The following is a 23,252-nucleotide window of genomic DNA, read 5'->3' as shown; positions in this document are numbered from 1 at the left end:
TTCATGTGTAGACTCTCTTTCAACCTTGTACCTTATCATGGAAGGGCAGAGAAAGCTAAGTGAATGTGAGAACAAATGGCTGTCCTTCAGAACCAAGCATCCCACCGCCAGCTGGGATGAGGTGTTCTTTCTTGTTCTGTCTTCCTTTAATGGGAGCGTCTAAGGTGCAGTGATGTTGGATGTGTGATGGTTATCCCAACTCTGAGAGAGGGACACTGGGTCACCCAAAGTCACCAAGAGACCAGAGCTTATTTCCCAGTACTGGCATAAGCCACACTGTGTGGTAAAATGGGGGTCGAGAGAACACACTTGAGAGCTACAACCCCTAACGCAGAATGGTGATCCCGTAGCGTCCCTTATCAAATCAGTTATTTTAAAGGTGCTAATGTAAGCAGAAAAAGCATTAAATGTTTTTAAAATATATAAACAGGTCTTGCTAAGTCACAGCCACGAGTCAAATCAGAATGTTGTATCTGAACATACTGTCGTGTGATCACAAGTTATCCACATTGTCCCTGACTTGGCCCTGGACTGTATTTTCCTCCCAAGCACAGAGAAACCCAACAGTTACTTTTTGCAGCAGCAGAAAATAGAACCCGGAGGGTCCTCTTCTAATCTGTATTTCCCAGAGTTCGGGAGGTCTTTGCATTCCGCTATAAACTTTCGAAGTTCCGTCTCTGGGAAGCCGTCTTGCTGGTAGTGCTACAGGGTAGAACGGAAAAGTCCTTGTCAACAAGGCCCACTCCAGCAGCTATGCTCCAAACTTAGAATGGCACATTTAGTGATGGAAGGGGATCACTCTAGAGGGATAGCTTGGCACTCTTAGACATTTCTAGGATGTGTCACCTCTGGAGCCACTCCTGGGCTAAATGGGCATGAAATGGGCCTAGGACTCAGCAGCAGTCCTTCTCAGCTTGCCCCTGTACCTGTATCCAGTCTGCCCGGAGAGGCATGCGACTCTTGCCTGTACCCCTCTCCTGGGAACTACTTGGCCAGATGCATCCCAAGTCCTATAGTGTCTACTCCAGTCTATCTGCAGCCCCATTGGTTTCCAGACAATGTGAAGGGAGCTCCTTGGAGGGAAGCTGGTTCAGGCAGACGGATTCCTAGCTGGGATCTATGCAGCAGTGAGCATCCCTCATCTGCCACAGATAATCTCACAAAATTCTGCCTTTCTCATATGTCATCTATTTTCTACACCCAACACCTACTGACACTTATTAGTCTAGTAAAAGATTACTAGCACACAGGTATTATCTAACATGTGCCAGGAAAAAGAACTCTGTTGTTTTTATTTTTAACACAAATACTAAGAAACAAGATGTTCATTCTAGAAAGTCCATTTCTCTTTCACCTCTTTCTTTTCCACGATTATTAAAATTGAGTTTTGTCTCTCCACCCCATCAATGCCCTCTGTCTTAGTACTAGCCTGTACTGTCACTATACTCATCCAAGAATGGCAGTGCTTCTGGCTTTTGACCAACCTACCTTGATTGTTTCATACGTGTCGGTGATCAACGCAATGAAAAGGCTCAGAATCATGTATATGAAGAGGCTGATGAATGAATAGAGGTAGATTCGACTGAACAGCCAAACCAGGTAACTTTTCTGCTGCATTTTTGCAAATGTGGAAAACATATCGTCACCGTTGATCAGAGAGAAAAGGCACTCGGAGACCGTGTTCAGGGAACGGAACTGGGGAAAGGAGGTGAGAAAGGTTCACTTTTCTTCCACGTTCTCCCGTGTGGGAGATCCTTGTTCGTGACGTCACCCTTAAAATAGTCAGACCTGGTATCCCAGGTGACCGTCTCCCAACAACCAGCCCAAGGCAGCCACAAGCTTTGGCTTTGGTGCATCTGCCACATCCCAGGCTGCTGCTTTGTCCCAGGACAAATAGCTTTTTCCTGATGCTCCTCCGAGCTGCAGCAGCCTGAACAAGAGCAGGAAGGACAGTTCTGCTCTCTCAGTGCCTTTCTGGCTTGAGCCTTCCCTTCCCTCTCTTTTTCTCTTCCTTTCTTTTCTATTCCCTTCCCTACTCTCTTCCCCCTTCTCCATTTCCCTTCCCTTCTCTTCCTGTCCCTTCCCTATTCTCTCCTTCCCTTTCCCTTTCTCTTCCCCTCTCTTCCTTTCCCTCTCCTTTTCCCTTCCCTTCCCTTCCCTCCTTTCCCTTCACAGAAAGGGACCCTTGAAATGACTTAAATGCTTCTGCAGAGACACCCAGGTTCCAGACTCACATGGTCCTCTGTCTCACTTTGAAGCTCATGCAACTCAAGACAATGTCTAACATTCAAGACAAATTCTCACAGCAAACTTTTCAAATATTCTATGTTTTCCCCTATAGTTGTATAGATGTATATGAGTGGATTCAAATGGACTCAATGACTTCACTAGTGGTAAAAGGAGCATAATTATCTACTGCATTTCAAACAGGACTCCAGGCAGTGATGCAGATCAGTGAATCTCACAAGAATCATTTGACTGGTTTATAAATAGTGATGTGCTCACTATTGGATCTATACGTGAATGTAGACACATGACTTTCCATATTTTAAGACTGATTTACAAGATCAGAGGAGTTCACTTAAAAAGGATAAACACTGTTGGCAGTTGCTGGCTGCTGGTTGGGGAGAATCACTGTGTGATCCTTGGTAGGTTGCCCATACTCCAATGGATGGCTCCACAGCCATGTGTATGTGGGCTATGGTAGTTAGACCCCATGAGCTATTAAAAAAAAAAAAAGAGCACATGAAGTTAGGAGGGGGTATAATAGAAAGATCTGGAAGGAGTTGGGAGGAGTAGGGGATGAATATAATCAAATTATATGTGTATGTGTAAATTTTTCTTTTCTTTCTTTTTTTGTTTTTGTTTTTGTTTTGTTTTGTTTTGTTTTTGTTTGTTTTTTGAGACAGGGTTTCCTCTGTGTATCCCTGACTGTCCCAGTTGAGGCTGGCCTTGAACTCACAGATATATGTCTGTCTCTGCCTCCCGAGTGCTGGGATTAAAGGTGTGCACCACCATGCCTGGCTTAAAATTTTCAAAGAATACATGAAAGCAATATTTTTAAACAGATACAATAGCAAATTAGGTGTGTTGGTACACACCTGCCATCCCAGCACTTGGGAGATACAGGACTAGAACTCAGGGTCATCCTTAAGTTCATATAGGAGTTCAAGGCCAACGTGAACACAAACAAAAATATAAGTGAATAAACAATGGTAATTATAAAAATAGAAGCCATTGGCCTTGCTTTATGAGCTTAAGAATGTCAGGAAGAAAGTTGGCTATCAGTACCTGTGCTGGTTTGAGTAGGACTGGCCTGCACAGACTCATGTGTTTGAATGCTTGGCCAATAGGGAGTGGCACTATTTGGAGGCGTGGCCTTGTGAGAGTAGGTATGACCTTGTTGGAGGAAGTGGGTAGCTGTTGGCACCCCAACAGCTATGATGTCTCAGAAGCTCCAGCCCAGGCTCAGTGGCACACACTTCTTGCCTTGCTGCTTGTGGATCCAGATGTAGAACCTTCAGCTCCTCCTCCAGCACCACCACAGCTGCCTGCATGCCACCTGCCATGCTGCCATGATGATAATGGACTAAACCTCTGCACTGTAAGCCAGCCTCAGCTAAATGCTTTCCTTTATAAGAGCCGCTGTGGTCCTGGTGTCTCTTCAGAACACTGAGACAGTACCTTGTCGTGGTAAGGGCCCAGCACAATCCATCCACAGAAGCAGTAGCCTAGGTAGATCATAGCAGCGCAGCAACAGAACCTGATAACGTTGGGTAGCGCTGCCTGGAGGGTCAGAATAAGGAGCTGCACAAACAAGAGAGGTCATTAGAATCCCTCTGCCCTTTAGTCAAAACAGCTGAGTAACTCAGAGTGAACTCTATAGGATTCCTTACATTGTACTTCGCAAAGAAACCCAGGTATCGGATGACGCCGAGCCACACAAGCATGGTTGAAGTCCCCAGAAATATGCTACAGACATCATAGCTTGTGAGACTCTAGACAGGATGAGAAAAATTGGTTAAATAGCAGTATGACGGTCGGGAAAGAAACATTAAGTAGTATGGCTGTGAAGAATAAAGCAATTGACAAATAGTTGTTTGTTTGGTTTTCCCTCATGAAGCTTGCAGTGTGGTAGAACATGTGGGGCAAACCCCAGCAAAAAGTGGACACAGCCGTCACTGATGGCAATGCTGAAGAGGAAAGTCCAAAGGTGTGTGTGGCAGGGGCAGGGCGGGGTAGAGTGGGCGGGGCAGTAAGGAATGAATATGAGCTTGCAATTTGAAATAGGACAAGCAGTAAAAATCCCAATAAATTAGTGACATGGAAGCAAAGATCTGAAAGAAATGAGGGAGAACGTTACCCAAAAAATCTAAAAAAGCCTTTGGCACATAGAGCAGCAAACACGAAGGAGCAGAGCATCATAGACCTGTTCAAGAGTGACCAAGAGATGGAGTGTGGAGGTGTGGGAGTCAGGGTGGGCAGTGTAAGACCTCATGGATCTTTAGGTTGTTTTTGTAAGAAAAGGTTGGGGAGATTTGAGAGTCTTGAACAAGAGTGACATGAGCAAGTGTCAGCTGTGGGGCTGGCAGCATACTGCTGGAGGACTATGAGGGCCCCTGGAGTGACGAGAAGAAGAGAGGCTGATGACTTGGGAGAAGAGGATTTGAACTGAGGAGGCCTGTGGGGGGTTGTTCTGAGGTGGTTATGTTAACTCTGAGGTGATATCTAGTTAATAGAAGACACTTGGATAGTTAGGCTGCAACACAGAGACGTCCCAAGGTGGAGATGCAGATTTGACAAATGTTGGCGTATAAGTGTGTGTGTGTGTGTGTGTGTGTGTGTGTGTGTGTGTCAGGACAACAATACCAATGCAGTGGCAGAAAAGAGCAGTCCATGCAGGATGCCTCGTAGCATTCTCACACTGGGGTTGGCCGTGTGAGAGGAAAGCAGCAAAGAAGGAAGGCTCGGACAGACAGAAGCCTGCGTGCCACCTCAACTAAAAGGCAACTCACACAAACCGGGCCAGCAGTGGGAAGCTATTGCCGGGTCAGGGTGAAGTGTAATGATCCAGGAGACAGCAGCAGAAAGGGGTCTCCATGGGGAAGTGAGGTGGCCAGGTTGGAAAACACTAGAAGAACAAGGGTAGGGGACCAGCATCATCAGCAGGGTTGGTTGCTATTTTGAGATCTTTTATCCTATAAAGTGGAGCAAAGACATGGGGAAGTAGGTGGATAAAGGAACTGGGAATTTTATTTTGCAAAAGAAGCAAAGCCATGCTATGAGAGAATTAGAGGAAAGAAAGCATTGCTAGAGAGAAGAAAGAGTAACCAGCGCTGTGTCCTCCACTAAGGATACAGTTTCTGAGAGGCAAGCGAAGGAGCTAGCCTTGGACAGGAGCCTAAAACATTCACACTGTCACAACATACAGGCACTGGAGCTAAGTAAGACGGGAGGTGGCTGGCAGCAGGGGACGGGGGGGGGCGGCTGTGGAAGGGGCCTGTCTTCCAGTTATGAAACTGAAAATGAGGTGAAGGCAGGGGATGTGCCAAGAGAAAAGAGTGGTCCAGAAGATAAAGGAAATGTTGGGCTCACTGAAGGTAATGATAGCTGAGATTGGTAAAAATAAAGAATTATGCCATATACAGAGTCTCCCTGTAATCCCAGAATTCTGGAGGCAGAGGCAGGAAGATCAGAGTTCAAGGCCAGTCTAAGCTACATGGGGAATTTGAAGACAAGCTGGGCAGTATGAGATCCTATCTTAAAAGTAATAAAACTAAGTAAATAAATAAATAAATATTTACTACAAAGCTACCATAATTTTTTTTTTGTCTCCCTAAAGTTAAACTACACAAAAATACAGCCATATATGGCAACAGCTGGTCCATGGTGAGAAATATTTTGTCCCTCTCTTCTCAGCATATGTCTACTTATTCCCCAGGTCCCCCCTGCAGGTGGGTTAGACTATTTTTGGTCTAGAGTGTATGAACAGGAATGAAATCTGCTACTCCTAAGCCCAGGCCACATGCCACCGGAAAGCTGCCAGCAGCTGGTGTTTTCACTTCCCACAGGCTGTAGCTGGTTCCTGAGGCACTCCTGTGCTGATGGTGAAGTCAGGATGAGCCCTCAACATCTGGCCAAGACCAAATGAAGAAAGTTTAGGTCCCAACCTCGAGCCCCACCCTGACTGTGTCAGACGAGAGAGGCAAGCTGCCCTTTGACCCAGCCCCTGGGTTTGGAGTCTGCCTAGCTTTATAACTAGCGTCATAGGTGATGCGCAGTTAATTATAACAAGACTAGAAAGGTAAAAAGCTAGCCGGGCATAGTGGCGCACGCCTTTAATCCTAGCACTCGGGAGGCAGAGGCAGGAGGACCTGAGAGTTTGAGGCCAGCCTGGTCTACAAATGAGTCCCTGGGAAGTCAAGACTTAACTAGAGTTAAGAAAACCACTGCTGTCTGTATCAAGCTGAGTATAAGTCTCAGGAGAAAGCTTTGGCTTGGAGCTCTTTCTCAGTCTGGATAAATACATTTTACCACTGTGCTAGCACGATTGGGACAAGCGGCTTTACCTTGGCTTGGATTTCCATTTTCAGAATTGAGCCAATGATCGTCAGGATGTCACTAATGATAATCATAATGTACCACCCGTTGATGAACTCCATCTGGTCAGAGGCAGGGACTTCCTTCTTGTAGTGGCGAAGGAAGAAACGGACAAACTCCTTTTGGGAAGAGGAGAGACACTGTGAGCTCCCTGTGGCTAAGAGTGTCAGCGGGGAGTCTTGGGGAACAGCGCTTACCTGCTGAAGCTGAAGACCCCTAATCACAGACCTGGCGCAGAGCACCAGCGAGGACAGGCAGGTCAGAATGACAATGGCATCGAAGATCATCATGTAGTGGGTGTTCTTCTGAACTGGAAGACAGGGGGCCGAGTGCACACACGGATGAGACATTGTATTAACGCCTTGTTGACATGATTATTAAGATGGTGATATATTATTTATATATATATTAATATATTAATATATTATTAATAGGATGATTTTGGGGTGGCTCGAGACAAGGTTTCTCTGTGTAGCCTTGGCTGTCCTAGAATCGCTTTGTAGACCAGCCTGTTCTCGAACTCACAACAATCTGCCTGCCTCTGCCTCCCGAGTGCTGGGAGTGCAGAGTGCACCCGGCAATAGGGTGAGTATTAATATAAGGATGTGACTTCTTTTCAGAAGAACTTAGATAATTCAGGCATTGCAGAATGGCAACCAAAAGACATCTGTGAGCACTTAGATAATTCAGGCATTGCAGAATGGCAACCAAAAGACATCTGTGAGCATTCTATCCATTCGTATTTAAAGAAAGCTGAGGGTCCATCCTTAAAAGAAAACACCCCAAATCAAACCTCTTTAATTATCAGCCTGTGGCTTTTATGCCAAATAGGTTCTCCTTGTGAGTGTGATGGTGCACACCCACAATCCGAGCAGTTGGGAGCAAGAAGCAGCGGGATTATCAGGATGCTTCAGCTAGCTTGGATTATATACTAAGTTTGAGGGCAACCTGGGCTGCACAGAGTGAAATTCCCTCACATGAAGCCAATCAGTCAATTAATAAGTCTTGTTACATTGCTTGTTAACTTGCTTGGCTGGGTACGAAATATTCAGTAAGCACCCTATTGCACCTGGTGCTTTGCTAGCTGCTGGAACACAGTGGTAAACAAGACAGGCAAGGGCCTGGACCTCACATAGCATCTGCTGCACTGAGGCAAGGAGAGGGATGAACAGGTGCGCGGGCAATGCACGCAGGCGGAGTGAGGTCACAACCACAGGCGGTGCTGGCACCCTTCTCGCCTGACCTAGTTCCTGCACAACAGCCTTGTGAAAGCTGGCACGATCACCCCCACTCTTCACTTGAGAAAACTGAGGCACAGAGAGGTCCCATAATTTGCCTAGGTTACAGCAGGAGTAAGCGGCAGAGTCAGCCTTCAGACTCTCACAGCCTCCTTCTAGCATCTGCCACTCTACATCCTGGGCTTTCTGTTTCATTGTATTTGTTTTCAGTGTGTTAGGGGACATCCCGGGCTCTTGCCATAAAACTACTGAATCGGAAGTCATGTGCCCCTGAGGCCTCCAGATGTGGCTAATGTTTCAAAGTTATCCCACCATACTGGAGGAGGTAGCCAGAGAAGAGGCCTCTCCAAGGCTTTAACTGAGTCCTGGGTGACAAGAAGTGATGAGCTTCTGCCAGGCTTCCTGGCTCGCATGATGGGTACTGTTGAAAAAAAGGAAGAGGCAACAGCAACAGCCACCATATCCACCATTTCAGACAGTGCTGTAGCAAAGCATACGGCTTGATGTTTGCCCAACAGCTTCTAATGGCTGCCCAAATGTCTACCTCTGCCTTAGAAAGACTTAAAAGCTACTAAACAAACATTGAGAGGCGGCCTCTGTGCCAGGCACTTTGCATGCTCCCATTTCCCATCCCTGTGATGCCGCTGCTCACTAAGGGCAAAACAGGCTGGCACTCCACACAGACAAGTCTGTGGCAGTGATGAGGCTTGTGACTCAAGATACACAACCCCTACAGCAGTGATCACCCTCATGTTGGTCCGGTGAACAACACTCCCACACCTCAGACCCAGCTCAGATCCTCCAACTGTCTTGTGTAGAGCAGAGGAAAGCACGTCTTAGCAGGTGTGTGAGATGCTGGCTCTTCTTGGTAGAATCTATGTAATCTCTCCTGTAATAGGGAAACGCAATGTGGCCTTCCATTTGGGCTGCTTAAGAGGGCCTAGCTGGGCTGTGGTGGCACACGCATTTATTCCGAGCACTCAGGAGGCAGAGGCAGGTGGATCTCTGTGAGTTCAATGCCAGGCTGGTCTACAGAGTCAGTTCTAGGACAACCAGTGCTACACAAGGAAACTGGGGGGGGGGGGGGGGGGGGGGGAGGGGGTTGATAAAAGAGCCTAGAAAATGGCTCGGGTAAATCTTTTCCTGGCAGTGTTTTTCCAGTTGAGGTCAGGACTCATTCTGGCCTGAATTTTTGTTTGTGTTTCTAGAAGAGACTTTTCACACATCACTCCACTTTTTAAGCCAGACGGATGACAACCATGATCTATCATTCTCCCACGCTTTAAGAACATGGGTCACTACAGGTCACCTCTAAGGCTTGGTTTTCTTCCTCTGTGAATGTAAGAATTCTGGTGCTCGTTGAGATATTGGAAAATATTAAAACGAGGAAAATAGGCATAAGTAGGCTCTTAGTGCCAGAACTCTGAGTGCACGGTTGGTAGGGAGGAGGCAGGCAAGGACTGTGACAGACGTAAGGGGCCACCAGATGCTACTAACTTAATAGACTGACTGAATCACTGGACATCTGCAACAGACCAATCTGCTTACCAAGCATCAAGGGACTTGGGACTGGCCCAATCTTTTACTTAGCAGTCCTTACCTGCTGCAGGCAGTTACTTAATGTTTAGGCATTTACTCACCATCCTGAACACAAGTCGTGCTTATTACTTACTTGATCCAGATACGTGCCAATCTTTGCATTCTCTGATAGAAATGTCATTATCTAAGCTTATCTTGATTCTTCCACTGTGGGCCTTGTTGTCGAGTGTTATCTGTAAAGGCAGGAACAGGGGTCGGCCCATGGTGCATGACTAGGTTTGGGGGTCAAATGGCCTCTAACTTCACCGGAAAGCAGTTCATTGGAGGACACAGGGCATACGGACCCTCGCCTCTGCCCAGCTGGGAACTGTTAATCCCTGGGGAGTGCCCCTTTATTTCCCTATGAATTAATGATATTGAGTTAGGTCGGCTACATTTTAGTGTCTAAACCCCACGTTTCTAGGATTCATTCCAGCCCCAGACGGCTTAGCAAACAAGAGTGCCTCTCCCCTCCTTCCTGTACCCAATGCTGAGTTTGAACAGGTTAGCTCTGCCCATCTTCCAACAGGTCCTTAGCAACAGAAAGCTGTTGGTGTTCAGGCAAATTCTGTAAACACAGAAGCAGGTCATAGATGTCCTTAGATGCACCAGGTAGAAAGGTTTTCTGACTTGTTTTTTAAATTCTGGGCCTAGATTTCTCCATCACTGGCATGGTGTGTATTTCAAAGGGTTTGGGGACAGCGTTGCAAGCACTCCTTGCTTCTGTGACAGCCAGGTGAAGATGCGAGGGGCGAGCAGCACAGAGCTACAACACAATGCCTTCTGTCGCCTTCCTGTGTCAACCCTCTTGCTTCTTCTTATACAGAGAGAAGGAGATCCACCTACATTTTCTCCCCTTCACACCAAAGGATGGAAAACGTTCACTTAGAAGTTCTCTTACTGCTCAGTCCTAAACGAACATCTATCTCACCCCGCCCCAACTCCATGCTCAGGGAACATTACAGAAGAGGGGGCAGAAAGACTGCATGAGCTGGGAAATGGGGAAGGCTGCTGGGAAATGATGTCTTCTGGACATAACTGGGCTATGGCCCTCATGAGCTCACAGCAAAGGTGCCTATCTATGCAGGATCAAGCCAGTCTGATTTCCAGCATAGGAGAGACACAGGTACTCCGCTCCTAGCTGAGGCCCTTGCTGGCTACTGGAAGAGAGAGTATCTTTGTCTGAACATGTAGCCCCTGATAAGCTGTCCATGCCCTGGGGAATACCCTCCATGCATACAAAGGCAGACAAAGTAGACTAAGTTGGAGGGGGTGTGGAGCGGGGTCTGGTAAGAGCTGGAGGGAGACAGTACTGGAGAATATAATCAAAATATTATATTTATCTATGCAATTCTCGGAGAACTCTTTTTAAATGCTCAAAAACCTCTCTGCCATTAAATGAATGTAGCTGAAGCATCTTCACCTAGGGAAGGCAGACACAGCTTCAGGTGTGCAAATCTAAGTAACTTCAAAGACTCTAGCCTTTTTGTCTGCACCTCAAGATGGGGTATCAGCTTCTTTCCCTACACAACTGAAGCCACTGCCACTGCCTGCCCTCCCCACAGTGGCTGAGGAACATAGCCTAGCACTCACACAAGGAGTTGCCACTGTCCTTTGACAGATGAAAGTCCCTGCCAATGAGAAATTATTTTTTGTCCACATGAAGAGCCTCAAGGACTGACAGGGACTCGGTAGATCACCTGAGTTACATCCCAGTAAGCCTCAGAAGATGCTGCATCTCCCCAAGAGGAAGGTATGCTGGATGGGATTTAGGGAGAGTATCACAGCCCAAAGGTTAAGACATGTGAAGTCATAAGCAGTTGCTGTGCAAGCATTGGGGATGAGGCTCAGATCTCCAGTCTATGTGAAAGCCAGGCAGACATGATGGCTACCTCTAACACTTGAAAAGCTGAGACAAGGGACCTCCTAGGCCAGTGGGAGTGCCAGACTAGCCAGAATTGGTGAATTCTCGGTTTGGTGAAGGACCTGCCTCAATTCGTGAAGGGGCAAGCAATCAAGGAAGCCTCCTAATGTTAACTGTGGGCCTTTACACACATGTGCACACACGTATGTATCCACATATGTCTTTGCCCACACATGTGAACACATATATACATGTGTACACACTTACACACACCATGTGTCATACACATGTGAATACATATACACAACATGTACACATACAAAATATAATTCAGATGTCCATAGACCTAAGGAAGAACCTGAGAAAATATCATGTGAGACTTATGAAAGCAAATGAACTATTTTTCTTTTCTGTTAGAAATCCAACTTAGCACATGCAGGCAAAAGTTAAATACTGTTTCAATGAATCTGTTATGAATATGCTGAAGATTTAGCTATCAGAATTGGGCCATTGGGAAAGACTCAGATTTCACATGCATCTTCTTGATTCATTCAACAAATAATACCATCACCTAATGTGTGTTGTTGAGGGAAATGATATTAACTAATAAAGTGATTGAAACCTTTAAGGAGCTTCTAGCTTAACAGAGATGATGTCAAACACCTGGAAAATTCTAGATTAAAGAGTGAAGTGTCAACCAGGTGAAATATAAAAAGGGAGGAAAGAGAAATAGAAAGGAAAAGCTGAAACAAGAGAACAATGCAAGCCATAGCAGTGCCTGGGAAATAGTATGTTTCCAACTGAAGAATCACAAAAACTCAGCGAAGAAGATGTCAAGACTCTAAGAATTCTGAAATGATCACGTCTCAAATTCAAGATAGAGAAGACTTGATGATAGCTTCAAATCTTTAAAATCAAATAATATTGACAATTTGTAACTCACTGGTTAATGCCAGGATCAGAATATACAGTACAATTTAAAATCCTACTCAAGTTTGGGTGCTCTTTCATGGAAAACCTCCTCTATGGTCATTATATTATATTATATTATGGGACATAATTCACCCCTACTCCTGAAACCTCAATTTTTCACAACCAATCACTTGAGTTTCGTGAATACTAGTTACTTCAGAGGCCATACAAATCTGGATCATATGAAAGAAAAGCTTTAAATTCTGTCCTACACATGGCCAAACAGAATGCGCTATTGGTACATCTTTTTTTTTTTTTTTTTAAGAGTTACTCATTTATTACATATACCGTGTTCTGCCTGCATGTACACGTTAACACCAGAAGAGGGCATCAGATCACATTATAGATGGTTGTGAGCCAGCATATGGTTGCTGGGAATTGAACTCAAGACCTCTGAAAGAGCAGATAGTGCTCTTAACCTCTGAGCCATCTCTCCAGCCTACATCTTTTTTTTTTTAATCACATTTATCCATTTAGTCTGTGTGCATCTGTGTGCGTGTGTGCATGCATATGTGTGTGTGTGTGTGTGTGTGTGTGTGTGTGTGTGTGTGTGTGTGCACATGCAGCTCCATCTGCAGCTGGAGTACATAGAATGCAGAAGCGGAGTGGAAGAGAGGCAAACCAGAGCACTCAGGGGCCACATAGGGAAGTTCAGAGCAATAACCCAAAGGCTGCAAACATCATGATGAGTGAGCTCAGCAAAGACCCTCAGCAACTATGGAGCAGCTTCCTCCCTCCCTCCCTCCCTCCCTCCCTCTCTCTCTCTCTCTCCCTCCCTCCCTTCCTCTCTCTCTCTTCTCCCTGTCCATCTCCCTTCCCTGCCCACACACAACACACACTCTCTCTTTGTCATTCATTCCCTCCTTCTCCCTTTCACTTTCACTCTTACTCTCTTTCTCCATTTCCTGATCTTTGGTATTTGGTCATCTGCTATGCACCAGGCCCCATACTAGAGACAGCAGCAGACAAGGTAAGTCCCTGCCTTAGAGAACCTGCTCCAAGGTGCAGAAGACAAATAGCAAGTAAGCAATATGCTGCAAGGAGAGCTAAATGGAGCAGTGTCCTCAGGCACACTTGGGTGGAATGTTTTATATTTGTGGGAATGCTTAGCACCAATATATGAGCCATGCACCTAGATAAAAATGAATTTTCTTTAGATAGGAGCTGCAGTCAGCACAGCCCGTACTTACAGTCAGAGTAAAGTCGTAACAGTCAGGAAGCTCCTGGTGCCGAACCGTCTGTAGATTAATGGCTTTCAGCTTAAACTGAAGCTCTATGGTCAGGAGTCTGGAAAGCAGAGGATGCTTGAGATGAGGGAAAACACATGGCCCAAGGTGTGTGTCCCCCAGAGGATGCTTGAGATGAGGGAGCACACGGGGTTGAGCTGTGTCCCCCAGAGGATGCTTGAGTTGAGGGAGCAGACGGCACCCAAGCTGCATGCACCTCCACTTTCCTCACCTGTGGAAGTCCAGGGTCAGGTTGAGTTTATTTTCTGCAGGTGTTCCGATGTGAAAAGGTTCATCTGGCTCTATAAGGAAACATTCTGCCACAGAAAGGAGCAAAACCATAAATAAAACTGCATTTTCAAAGGATAATGATTAAGATCAATTATTCATATTATTACTTTTTAGAATCATGACTGTAAGAACTCAGTATCTGGAAACAACCTAGATGTCCCTCAACCAAAGAATAGATAAAGAAACTGAGGTATATTTACACAATGGAATACTACTCAGCTATTAAAAAGAAGGAAATCTTGAAATTTGCAGGCAAATGGTTGGAACTAGAAAAGATCATCCTGAGTGAGGTAACCTAGGCCCAGAAAGACATGCATGGTATGTACTCACTTATAAGTGGGTATTAATCACATAGTACAGGATAACCACACGACAATCCACAGACCTACAGAAACTAAATAACAAGGAGGACCCTAGGGAAGATGCTTAATGCTCATTCAGAAGGGCAACTAGAAAAGACACCAGAAGTGCTTAAAGAGAGGGAAGAGGATGGGAGCCTACCATAGATGTCCTCTGAAAGACTCCACTCAGCAGGGGACCCAAGCAGATGCTGAGACTCACAGGCAAACTTTGGGACAGAATGCAGGGTGAACTAGGGAAAAGTTGGGGGACAGAAGGGCCTGAAGGGGACAGGAGCTCCACAAGGAGAACAACAGAGCCAACAAATCTGGGTCCAGGGGGACCTACAGAGACTGATGTGCCAACCAAGGACCGTGCATGAAGATGCCCTAGACCCCCTGATCAGATGTAGTCAATAGACAGCACAGTCTCCAGGTGAGCCCCATAATATGGGGAGTAGAGGCTGCCTCTGACATGGACCCTGTTGCCCACTCATTGATTGCTTCCCCATGGTGGGGCAGCCATGCCAGGCCACGGAGGAAAAGGATGCAGGCAGTCCTGATGAGACTTGATAGGCTGGGGTCAGTATGGTAGGGGAAGAAGGCTACTCCTCTCTGAGGTCTAGGGGAGGGGGGAGGGGAGAAGAGGGAGGGAAGGTAAGACTGGGAGGAGAGGAGAGAGGGGGGCTACAATCGAGATATAAAGTGAACCAATTAAAAATAAACAAACTTAATACTTAAAAAAAAAAAAAAAAAAAGAGCTCAGTATCAATACAGCTTGTTCTGAGTCTCCGGCTTTTAAAATATATTTCTGTAGTGTTCAAAGATTTTCAAAGACTGTCTCAGAGTGCCACAATTCTCCCTGTTCCCATTTTCTCCATGCTTCCTTCAGCTGTTTGTTTTGCTTTCGAGTTCATGAGTTTTATAACGAAGGGTTCAGAATAGGAGTTGACACATAAGCGTGTCTGTGTAGTCCCTCCTATGACGTGAGAGCACTGACCATCAATGTTTTCAAAGATGTAGCTATCATGGGGCTTAGCTATAAATCAAGGAGCTAAGAGCTATAGTTGAAGGTTAGAGGGATTATCACCTGTTTCAATTTCTGGATCGATGTCAAAGGTGTCGTTTCCCGGGCAGATGGTCCCTTGCCTGTAAAAGTGCTGACAGATGGCCATAGCCGATTGCTTGGTGCCCTTGTTCTCATAAGCGTGGTTACCAACAGAGATGTTACGAAGCTGCAAGTACTTCATCCAAAAAAAGAGAGGGAGAGAGAGAGAGGGATGGAACACCAACCAAGGCCAAAGGGATGTTAGTCAGGGTAAAAGCAAAGCCCAACTCTTCCTGTGCCCTGTTCTCACAGGACAGACATCAGGAAACACACACAGGATGCTGCATCTGAGGGACAGACTCTAAGGAAGGGCACCATAGTTCAGAAGGGACAGTTGCTGAGTCTAAGGAAAGTCCCCAGAGGCCTTGAATAATCAAACGCTTTGTACAATGTACCCAGGAATTCCCCCAGGTCAGCTGCCTCTGACGAGTCTCTCCCACACTCAGGTCCCAGCATCTCTGGTTGGTTAGAGCAGCTCATCCAGATGATGCAGCCTCCCAAGTCATTCTTTGACTGGTAAAGTAAAAACAAACTAAAGATTCGCAGCCAAACACTGCAGCTACAAGAAGCGAAGCAGTTACACGTTGCTTATTTGTGGTCCTTCTACATCATCAGCCAACATACAATAAGGATTCTAAACCCATTGGCAAACATGTTTGTGTCTATCTGGTACCCTGTCTTCATGGAGTAATCACAGCGAATGCTGTCGAATGCTGTGCTGTTGCGCACTGACAGAGGTTTAGATGCATTTGTGGACATTGACAGAACATGTGTCTCTCTGTTGCATGAGCAGTTGTCTGTAATAAGAGCTGTGATTTTTGGTGGATGCTTTAGAAGGCCGAGATGCTGAGGCCACTGAGCGGGGAAGAAGAATGCAGTAATTAATGTCCTGCATTTGATCTATTAGACCAAACAGCTCCAACAGAACAGGGCTAGCGGGGCTAATATGGGCCCTTTGCCCCTCTGTATCCCCTTCATCATTGGAGGGCACAGCAACAAGATACAAGAACTGAGCATATAGATGTCTTGATCTCAGCCTCTCATGCCTTCAGATCTGCAAGGGTTAACCTGCTCTCACTAGCCTCCTGGCAGATATTTTCCTATAGTAGCAGAAAGAAATGTGACAACTAAGATGAGGGCTCTTCCAGGAAAGAGCGTGGAGACCTAACAAGCAGGATGGCCTCCGTGCCAGACACAGTATTTTGAAGACTAAGTTTAGTTTATTCCCACTGATAAAGGTAAAGATGTTTTATGAAGAATTTACCAGTCACAGTGATTGCTTTTCAGTAAGGTGGAGGCAGCTAGATCAATAAACCAGTGCTGGCCTCTGCTACAAAGACTTTGAAGTCACCTTGGGTTACATAAGGCCCCATCTCAGAACAATAAAAGAAGTGTAATAGACTGTTTTACTTCTTGCCTTTACATAACCCCTAAGATACACACAGATCTGGCACAATGATTTACAGATCCTTAACACATTTAAAGTCCAGTCTAGAACTGAGAGGTGGCTCAGTGCGTAAAGCACTTACCGCCAAATCATGAGGACCTGAGTTCAAATCCCCCAAGTCCATAAAAAACCAGAATAACACACATCTGTAATTCCAGGGTTCCCATGGAGACACGAGAGGCAGAGACAGGAGCATCCCCAAGAAGCTTGCAGGCCATCCAGCTTGGTGTATGTAACAATCAGCAAAGGACTGACCTTGGACAAGGAAGACGTTGAGGACTGGCCACCAAGGTTGTCCTTGGAGCTTTTCACGAATGCCATGTGATGTCCTGTGCATGCATGTGCACACACACACACACACACACACACACACACACACACACACACACACACAGAGACACACACAAACACACACCATTTTTTTTTTAAGTCTCTAAACTTACCTTCATCCCTGAGCTGTTTGCTATTTTCCCTCTAAAAATTGTATGGCATGATTTTGTTTAACAACTTTATGTAACTTTTGTCTCTAAGTTTCCTATTCACACTGCTCATGAGGAGCCTTGGCTCCATAAATATATGTGTCACTGGTCTCCGACTAAGTACCTCCAGAAAATGAGGAGTCAGGATTGTTCGGAAGCAATATTTAAAGAAGGGATTTAATGACTTTGAAATGTGATCTGTAACTAACCTAGGTCAAAAATACTGACCTCAAAAGCACTTTCAATTATCCCTTCAAAAGAAGTGACTTGAGACCTTGAGAAAGTACTAATTATAGCAAGAATAACCCAGAATGAAGCCTTGACTCTGGAATGTGACAACAAGCCTCCTTTTGTCAGGTGAGTTGGCGTCACAACATAGTCATCACCAGGCAGACAGAAAAGCCTTACTTTAAGTGAGGTTGAAGGCCTTGCTTGTTCTACAGACTCCAAACTTAATATCCTCATTATTTGTCGTAAATCTCTAAAAGTATGAGCTTTGAAGACCTAATGGCTGCTTATACCCAGGGTCATTTAGTAACTTCAAATACTGAAGTCCCATCCCTGATTCTTTCAAATAAGTCGTTGAAATTCTATCTTTCTGTTGCTAGGAAATAAAAGCTTTTTTTTTTTTAATCAATTCCTACTTGTATAAGTTTGTTGGCAATATTTCTCAATCCACTTTTAAATATTTATTTGTGTGTATGTGTGTGTGTGTGTGTGTGTGTGTGTGTGTGTAGGGATACATGCAGAGGCCTGGAAGACAGTAGATTCCCCCTGAGCCTGGAGTCACAGGTCCCTGATGTGGATGCTGGGAAGCAAACACAAGTCCTGCTGGGAAGCAAACACAAGTCCTCCGGAAGAAGAAGTGCTCCTAACTGCCGAGCCATCTCCGCAGCCCTTAAACTATATCTCAGTAGTTTACTCATAAGGCGTCTCCAAGCACAACTGTTCAACACTTGACTGATGGCTTCCATGTAAGCCATTGCTACCATTTCTCCAGCTTGTTCTTTCTCTCAAGTAAAGAATGCAGGCACTGTCTGGGTTTCTCACTATTAGAATATGTGCCTAAATTGTGCAGAGCCCTGAGTTCAACCCCTAATACCCAAAAACAGACAAACAAAGCCAATGACAAATGCACGCATTGATTTACCTGGTTCACTGCAAAAACGATCTGGTCGTACACATCATTCTGAGTGTACACTGCGTACGTGTCATCCATCCGCTCCATGTACCCTTTTAAGAAGAGGTGTTTGAAGGCAATCGTGTTCTCTTCCTTGAAAGCCACTACCATCTGGTTACTCAGTCCAAACAGGACCAGCTTAAAGAAAATTGAAACAGCGTGAGGATGAAAACTGTGAACAGAGAAGGAAAGGAGGCACGTGGTTTAGGGGATCGACTGGCAAGGATTTGAGAGGGACTTTTGGCAGGATATCCAGAAAGCTTGCCACTTGAGTTCTGGGAGATGGCGCCATGGATAAAAAGCACTTTCATTACAAGTATGAGGTCCTCAGTTCGAATCCCCAGAGCGAAGGAAAAGTCAGATGTGTGCCAGCAATCCAGCACTCCTATAGGGACATGGGAGGTGGAGATAGAATATCTGCAAGCCCGTGGGCCAGGTAGCCTTGTGTGCACAGTGGGAAAGCAACAGACCCTGTTGGAAGGGGAGGACTGACACTCAGTGCTGTCCTCTGATCTCCACATGCACGTCATGGCAAGCATGCACTCACATTAATATGCACAACTGTGCACAAGCGTACACATTTTAAACAAACACACACACACATACACAAAGAGAGACACACACACAGAGACAGAGACAGAAAAAGACACAGAGAGGTTGGTGGGGGGAGAAAGGATACTGGGTATGGAGGCTCCTGCCTGTAATTCCTGCACTCAGGAGGCAAAGGCAACAGGCCTACACTGAGTCTGCAGCCAGTCTACCCTCCACAGTGAGTTCCAAACTACTCTGGGCATTAGATTGAGAACCCCCTTCTCAAAAAACAATACAAAACAATACAAAAACAAATCCATCAGTTCCTTTTAAAATACTTAATCTAAACACCTTTGTGTGTTTCTTGCCAAAAGGCTTAAGCGGCTGACTAATGTTCCTCCGGGCCATCTAGTACCTATAGGAGTCAGATGAATTCTCTAAAAAGACCAGGGAATAATTAAGAACCCGAATCTGAGTGTGAGAAGTCTGAGAATGTGTATCACCTTCTCTGATCCTGTTTCCTGCATCCCACAGCGAGCTGTACTACAACAGAGATGCACTGCACAGGTCCGGTTTGTTTTGAGACTTGAGCATCAGCACATATATGAAATACTGACCTTGCTACACAGCAACCACCCAAATGTACCTATTGTTATTCTAAGTAAGTAGCATTCCTATCCCAGAAATGGCACAAACAAGCTTTTCAGTGCTGTGACATATTGCATTATCACCTGGAAATTAAGAATTTCGAGTGCAAGTTGCCAAGTATTATACTGAGAACTGAGCATGTGTTCACGGTGGTGTGTTAAAGGGAAAGTGCACTTGCCCCTGCAGTCTCCGTGCAGCCACTTAGGAGCCATGTTGCCTTTTAAAACCTGTAAGCATCAGTGTCCCTCTCTGTAAGATAAGATAAACTGACACTTCCCTAGTAGGAGGAGGGTTACAATGACATAAAATGATGTACTGGGATGGAGCGGTCACCCAAGTCTAGTATTAACATCTAAATAAGAATTCCACCAACTTCAAATGATTCTAGAAACTGTCTTGGTCTGATAATCATAAGGACTTGTTTTCAATAAGCAAATAAGAGTAGCAATCTCAATATTAAAAAAACCAACAATAACTTTCCTTCAATAGAAGTGTTCACCAAGAACAGAATATAAAAATATAAACTTAAACTTTGCCTTCGTTTTTCTCTTACTTTTAACAAGAGGTACCACCAGCAGGAAAACCCAGCTTTTTTACATTTATCGTGTGTGTGTGTGTGTGTGTGTGTGTGTGTGTGTGTGTGTGTGTACACACGTCTGGAAGTCAGAGAAAAATAAACTATACCAGTATATGCAACTATCACAAAACATGATTTCTCAAAAAAAAAATTAAAGACACTATGGAAAGTAGATCAAAAGAGATCAAAAATGTTCCTTTCTAACACAATCGAAGGCACCATTTCACAGGCCAATGCAGCCCCCCTTCTGCCAATTCCACATTCTTCTGCTTCACGGCTCTCCTGCTTCGGGGATGTAAGAAACTAACCAGAACACAGAGGGGCTTGCGGAGACTGGAGCACCAATCAAGGACCACGCCTGGGCTGGGCCTAGGCCTCCTACACAGCTGTAGCTGATGGGTTAGCTCAGGCTTCCATGTGGGTCTCCTAGTAGGGGGAGCAGAGGCTCTCTCTGACAAGGATTCTGTTGCCTGCTTTTTGATCACTTCTCCCTGTCGGGGCTGCCTTGCCAGGTCACAGAGGAAGTAGATGCACTCAGTCCTAATGTGAATTGAGGAGCTAAGGTGGGCTGGTGAGGGGAGGGGCTCCCCTTTTCTGAGGAACAAGAAAGGGGCTCCCCTTTTCTGAGGAACAAGAAAGGGGGGATGGGGAAGAGGGTGAGTCTAGGAGGAAAAAAGTGAAGGACCAAAGGTGGGGATGTAAAGTGAATAAATAAATTAATTAATTAAAAAGAATACAAGAGATTGCCTACAGCAAAAATCCATGTACTTTCTGGAGAAAGAAATGCCCAGAATATTAGGAATAAAAGGAAGACCTCATGTTGGGAGTCAGCTAATATCTGTGGAAATTTTATATATCTCTCAAATGTGTCTTAATTATGATCCAAATGCTTAAAAGTGTTATTCCTGAAAACTATTATGGGACTAAAATTATAATAATGAAAAATGAGAAAGAGCCAAGTGTCACACGGTGCGCACTTCGAATATCAGCACTAGGGAGACAGAGGCAGGTCAAGACCAGTCTGGTCTACACAGGGAGTACAAGGCCAATCAAAGATAAATAGAGGTGGCGTGTCTCAAAAAAAAAAAAAAAAAAAAATTAGAGAGAGAGAGAACAGAAGAGTGCTAAAGTCTTTCACAAATGTTAGGGAGAAGGGCTAAGTTTGTATCTTTCCTTATTTATTGTAGTCTTCTCCCAGCTTGTGTTGGAAGACACTTACCTGGATAGTCACCATTGCAATTTTCAGAATTTGTATGGCGAGTTTCCACGGCTTCCTACCCCGGGCCCAGAACTTCTCACAAGGATTCATAAAGAAGAATTTGAGCTTCCGCCTCATCTGGTCCTCTAAGAGAAGCTCCTCAGCTGGGGATGAGCTCGAGTGGAAAGTGTAGGGACTTTCCTCCTGGTGAGAGCTGCAGCTGCTAACCACCACCTCGGGATTTGCCATCTCTAGGGAGGGAACCAAACACTTCCACTCAGCCAGGAAAGCCACATGCTCGTGGTGTTTGCTACTGCAGAGTCCTACAGGAAGCCTGAACAGAGGGGTCACTGACAGTGAGGCAGAAAAGAAAGCCTCATGTAGGCTCAATTTTCTTAACAAATATATTTTATTATGAGCTTATTAACTGAGTGTACATCACTTTAACCCAACAAACCTAAATAATAGAAAAGGATTAAAGAATGCAATAACGAAACTGTAAGGATATCAGTTCCAAGTTCTCCTGGCATAATCAGCAGGATTTCTTCTGCTGGAACCTGGAGTAACCAGAACCCAGAACCTCAGCCAGAGCCCAGAGCCCCGAAGCCTTCCCTCGAGCGGGTCTCTCTAGGAGAGTCTCGAAGTGAAGCGATGAACAGCCAAAACTATCCCAAGTCTCCAAAGGCCTTGCCTCCAGTTCTGGCTCATTTATATATCTCTTCTCAGAGTCTGTTCATGGGATCTTTTCAGCTGGCAGCAATCAAGCTCCCTCACGAGGTGATTTGTCTTCTAGTGGATTAACATCATCTGTTCTCTCACAAGATTGTTCTCCATCCCACACTTGAGATCATAACAAAAACAGATTTATCTCTCCTTCAGCCTCGGGGAGGGGGACATGAGAAAGGAATGGTGTGGGCACCTCACCCTGAGTCTGGTTCAAGCCTCTGCCTCACCCTGCCTGAGTCTAGTTCAAGCTTCTGCCTCACCCTGAGTCAGTTTCAAGCCTCTGCCTCACCCTGAGTCTGGTTCAAGCCTCTCACTAGAGGAAAATCAAATATTCGAGCACAGTTAACATTTCTTAAGTCCTTCCTCTCTTTCCCAGTATAAACTTTACGGTTTTCTAGAATTCTTGCCAGGAAACCCTCTTAACAGGAAAAGGGCACGCTATGACCTCCTTGCACACCCTCTGTAGCTGTTGGTTTTGCTTTATTAGGTTATAATCTTATCCAAGACACCCTGGGAACATCTACCATCCTTTTATCAAAAGGTTAGAAAGACAAGAAGCTTCTTAGCACCACTGTGAGATGTGACTTGAAAGCCACCAAACCGGTACCTGTGGCTAATGCTAGGATGCCTGTGACCTTCCCCTGAGAAGTCCATGGCCACAGCCACACATGAGGACATCCTACTCTTCCTTCTGCAGCACCCCTTTCTCTTTTAACCCTCATGCCCCAAAACTGTATTGAAATGTCGTTAATAAGCTCCAGCCTTGACTCACACTGGCTAGTGTGATATTATTTTTTTGCATTGGCTGCCCCAATGTCCACAACGTTGTCCTGTATTCCCACGCCACACTAGCTGCACACCGGTTAGAACTGAGGATGTCAGAAAGCCTGCATGGCTGCCCCAATGTCCACAGGGTTGTCCTGTATTCCCAGGCCATACTAGGTGCACACCAGTTAGAACTGAAGGAATATTGCTTTCTCTCTAGTTTCAACTACTTAAGTGAATTCTCACCTAAGTGAAAGTTGGCAAATCCAAGGGCTGTTCCTATTAGTAAAAGGTCACATGTTTGCATGTGTGGCTGCATATGGCATGCCTGTGCTTTCTGACTCATTAGGCAACAGGTACAGTCTCAGCAAAGATCGGAGGCCTGAGAGACTGAGTAAGAACTTCAGAGAGTAAATGGACCCTGAAATGATATGCAGATATTTTGCATGGATATGGCCATTCATTTTCCTCTCTGGGGAGAAACAA

The 23,252-nt window shown here is 45.3% G+C and overlaps 1 protein-coding gene across 1 annotated transcript; it reads right to left on the bottom strand.

Moving 5' to 3' along the window:
- Positions 1-468: 468 nt before the first annotated feature.
- On the bottom strand, positions 469-21,574 carry Mcoln3 (mucolipin TRP cation channel 3). The gene is made up of 12 exons (XM_051165903.1): positions 21,297-21,574; positions 18,292-18,459; positions 15,198-15,351; positions 13,711-13,795; positions 13,443-13,539; positions 9,511-9,610; positions 6,798-6,910; positions 6,570-6,719; positions 3,897-3,998; positions 3,685-3,807; positions 1,489-1,695; positions 469-702 (listed from the first exon to the last, which is right to left on the bottom strand). The coding sequence occupies exons 1-12, from the start codon at positions 21,522-21,524 to the stop codon at positions 568-570; spliced, it is 1,662 nt and encodes a 553-aa protein (XP_051021860.1). The 5' UTR covers positions 21,525-21,574; the 3' UTR covers positions 469-567.
- Between the last annotated feature and the right edge of the window lie 1,678 nt (positions 21,575-23,252).

This window comes from Acomys russatus, chromosome 23 (assembly GCF_903995435.1).
Source record: "Acomys russatus chromosome 23, mAcoRus1.1, whole genome shotgun sequence".
In the NCBI taxonomy this organism is placed as follows: Eukaryota; Metazoa; Chordata; class Mammalia; order Rodentia; family Muridae; genus Acomys; species Acomys russatus.
This window is presented reverse-complemented; position numbering and strand designations above follow the sequence as displayed.